At 47.1% G+C, this 2,416-nt stretch overlaps 1 protein-coding gene across 2 annotated transcripts in view; it reads left to right on the top strand.

The window, feature by feature from the left end:
* The window catches only part of ERICH3 (glutamate-rich 3), a 109,230-nt gene that overhangs the window by 40,828 nt on the left and 65,986 nt on the right, over window positions 1-2,416 (top strand). For both annotated transcript variants that reach the window (XM_005871917.2, XM_005871918.2), the window contains one exon: window positions 834-1,052. In XM_005871917.2, coding sequence (XP_005871979.1) covers window positions 834-1,052 — 219 coding nt within the window. The remainder of the gene's footprint in view (window positions 1-833; window positions 1,053-2,416) is intronic.

The following is a 2,416-nucleotide window of genomic DNA, read 5'->3' as shown; positions in this document are numbered from 1 at the left end:
ACAAAGTAATATCCTCCCCAAATATCCAAATCTCCATGAAAACCTTATGTTCAATTCTTCTAGATATCCCTAATTTTACCAAAATCTATATATAAATTATTTAAAAGAAATGTATGATTACACCACATAGATCTTTTTATGAATAGATTCACACAATTCTCTTTGAAGCCTGCTGCGACTCTAAGAACAAAGAAAAATTTAGTTGAACATTCTCTTATTGATGGACTTGATGTTCAACTAAGTTTGTTATACATAATGTGTACTTGTATGTGTGTATGTATCCTTACATTTCCACCAGTGTACTTCTGTAGTTGTCTTCGGTAGCATTTATTCTTACAAGTTGAGTTTCTAGGGGAAAATAAGCTGAATAGAGCCTTTGGGTTAGCCTCTGTACTTGGTACCTTGAAATTGTATTGTCAAGGACTACTATAACACCTGAATGGGTGAAATGAATATGAAGAAAGTGCTAAGACCCCATTGTTAAGTAGACTCTTCAACCATGCTTCAAAGTAAACACTTTAAACTTCTTGATTCCAAATTGTTTAATTATACTTAGATTTAATGGATTGTTGAGGAAAAATCCCCAAAGTACTCTAAAGATGCCATCATTGTATATTTGGTTTAAAAATACACTTAAATAATGTTAGAAATTCATAAAAATTTAATTTTCTATGGATGCTTCAAACAGAATGGATTGTTTTGAGTTTGCCTATTTATATCAGTTGTGTTGCATTGCAATGTCAATCATACAGTCTTGTCTCTAATTTTGGGTGATACTGAATCACCACTTAATTCTCTTTCATTGGTTCTTATGTCATGGAATGTGATTACAGGGCAAGAAGGCAATGATGAAGCTCAGGAACTCCATGGACAATTCACAGGGAATGAAACAGTATCAACCTCTGAACATTAACAGTTACATGATGCCTGTTCCTCCTCCACCTCCTTCCCCGAATGGAAAAATCACAAGGGAAAATAGATCTGAAACATGGAGAAGGAGAAGATTTCGGTCAAGCACTGCTCCAAATGGCTTAGAACCAGTCTTTACCAGGGTGATTATGGAATCAAGTTTTTGTTTATTAATTTAACAGAGAGTACATTGCATTGTTAAATTTCTAGATTTGCAGTATAAGAATTTAAGAAAATCAAAGGCTAAATGCCTTGAATAAAGAAATATAATACTTTTATTAATGTAACTAGAGGCCCGGTGCACAAAAATTTGTGTACTCAGGGGGGTCCCTCAGCCCGGAGTATGCCCTCTTGCAGTCTGGGACCCCTCGGAGGATGTCCACCTGCTGGCTTAGGCCCACTCCCTGGGGGATTGGGCCCAAGCTGGCAGTCAGACATTCCTCTGGCAGCCTGGCAGCCCTTGGGGGGTGCCCACTTGCCAGCGGGGAGCAGGCCTAAGCTGCAGTCGGACATCCTTAGCGCTGCTGAGGAGGTGAGAGAGACTCCCACCACCACCGCTGTACTGGCAGCCATCAGCCTGGCTTGTGGCTGATCAGAGCTCTCCCTGTGGGAGCGCACTGACCACCAGGGGGCATCTCCTGCATTGAGCATCTGCCCCCTGGTGGTCAGTGTGTGTCACAGTAACCAGTCATTTCCAGTAGTTCTGCTTTTAGGGTCAGTTTGCATATTACCCTTTTATTATATAGGATAGAGGCCTGGTGCATGGGTGGGGGCTGGCTGGTTTGCCCTGCATGGTGTCCCGGACCAGGGTGGGGTCCCGTTGGGGTGCCTGGCCAGCCTGGGTGAGGAGCTGATGGCTGTTTGCAGGCTGATCACACCCCCTTCAGGGGGGGGGCCCTCACTGGGGGGCCTGGCCAGCCTGGGTGAGGAGCTGATGGCTGTTTGCAGGCTGATCACACCCCCTTCAGGGGGGGGGCCCTCACTGGGGGGCCTGGCCAGCCTGGGTGAGGAGCTGATGGCTGTTTGCAGGCTGATCACACCCCCTTCAGGGGGGGGGCCCTCACTGGGGGGCCTGGCCAGCCTGGGTGAGGAGCTGATGGCTGTTTGCAGGCTGATCACACCCCCTTCAGGGGGGGGGCCCTCACTGGGGGGCCTGGCCAGCCTGGGTGAGGAGCTGATGGCTGTTTGCAGGCTGGTCAAGCGCCCCCCCCCCCAGGGGGGACCCTCACCCCATGGAGGTTTGGCTAGCCTGGGTGAGGGGCTGAGGACCATTTTCAGGCTAGCCTAGCCCCCCGGTGACGGAAGCTCCCAGCCTCTTCTTTTTTTCTTTTTCTTATTTTATTCTGGGATTTATTTACCTTCTATAATTGAAACTTTGTAGCCTTGAGAGGAGCTCCCAGGCCGCCAGGGCGGGCAGAAGGGAAGCCTCCTGCTTGCTCCAGCTCCGTGGCCACGCTTGCTGAAAGCAGGTATCTGGGGTTTATTTACCTTCTATAATTGAAACTTT

The sequence above is a fragment of the Myotis brandtii genome, unplaced genomic scaffold (assembly GCF_000412655.1).
Source record: "Myotis brandtii unplaced genomic scaffold, ASM41265v1 scaffold36, whole genome shotgun sequence".
NCBI classification, from domain to species: domain Eukaryota; kingdom Metazoa; phylum Chordata; class Mammalia; order Chiroptera; family Vespertilionidae; genus Myotis; species Myotis brandtii.
This window is presented reverse-complemented; position numbering and strand designations above follow the sequence as displayed.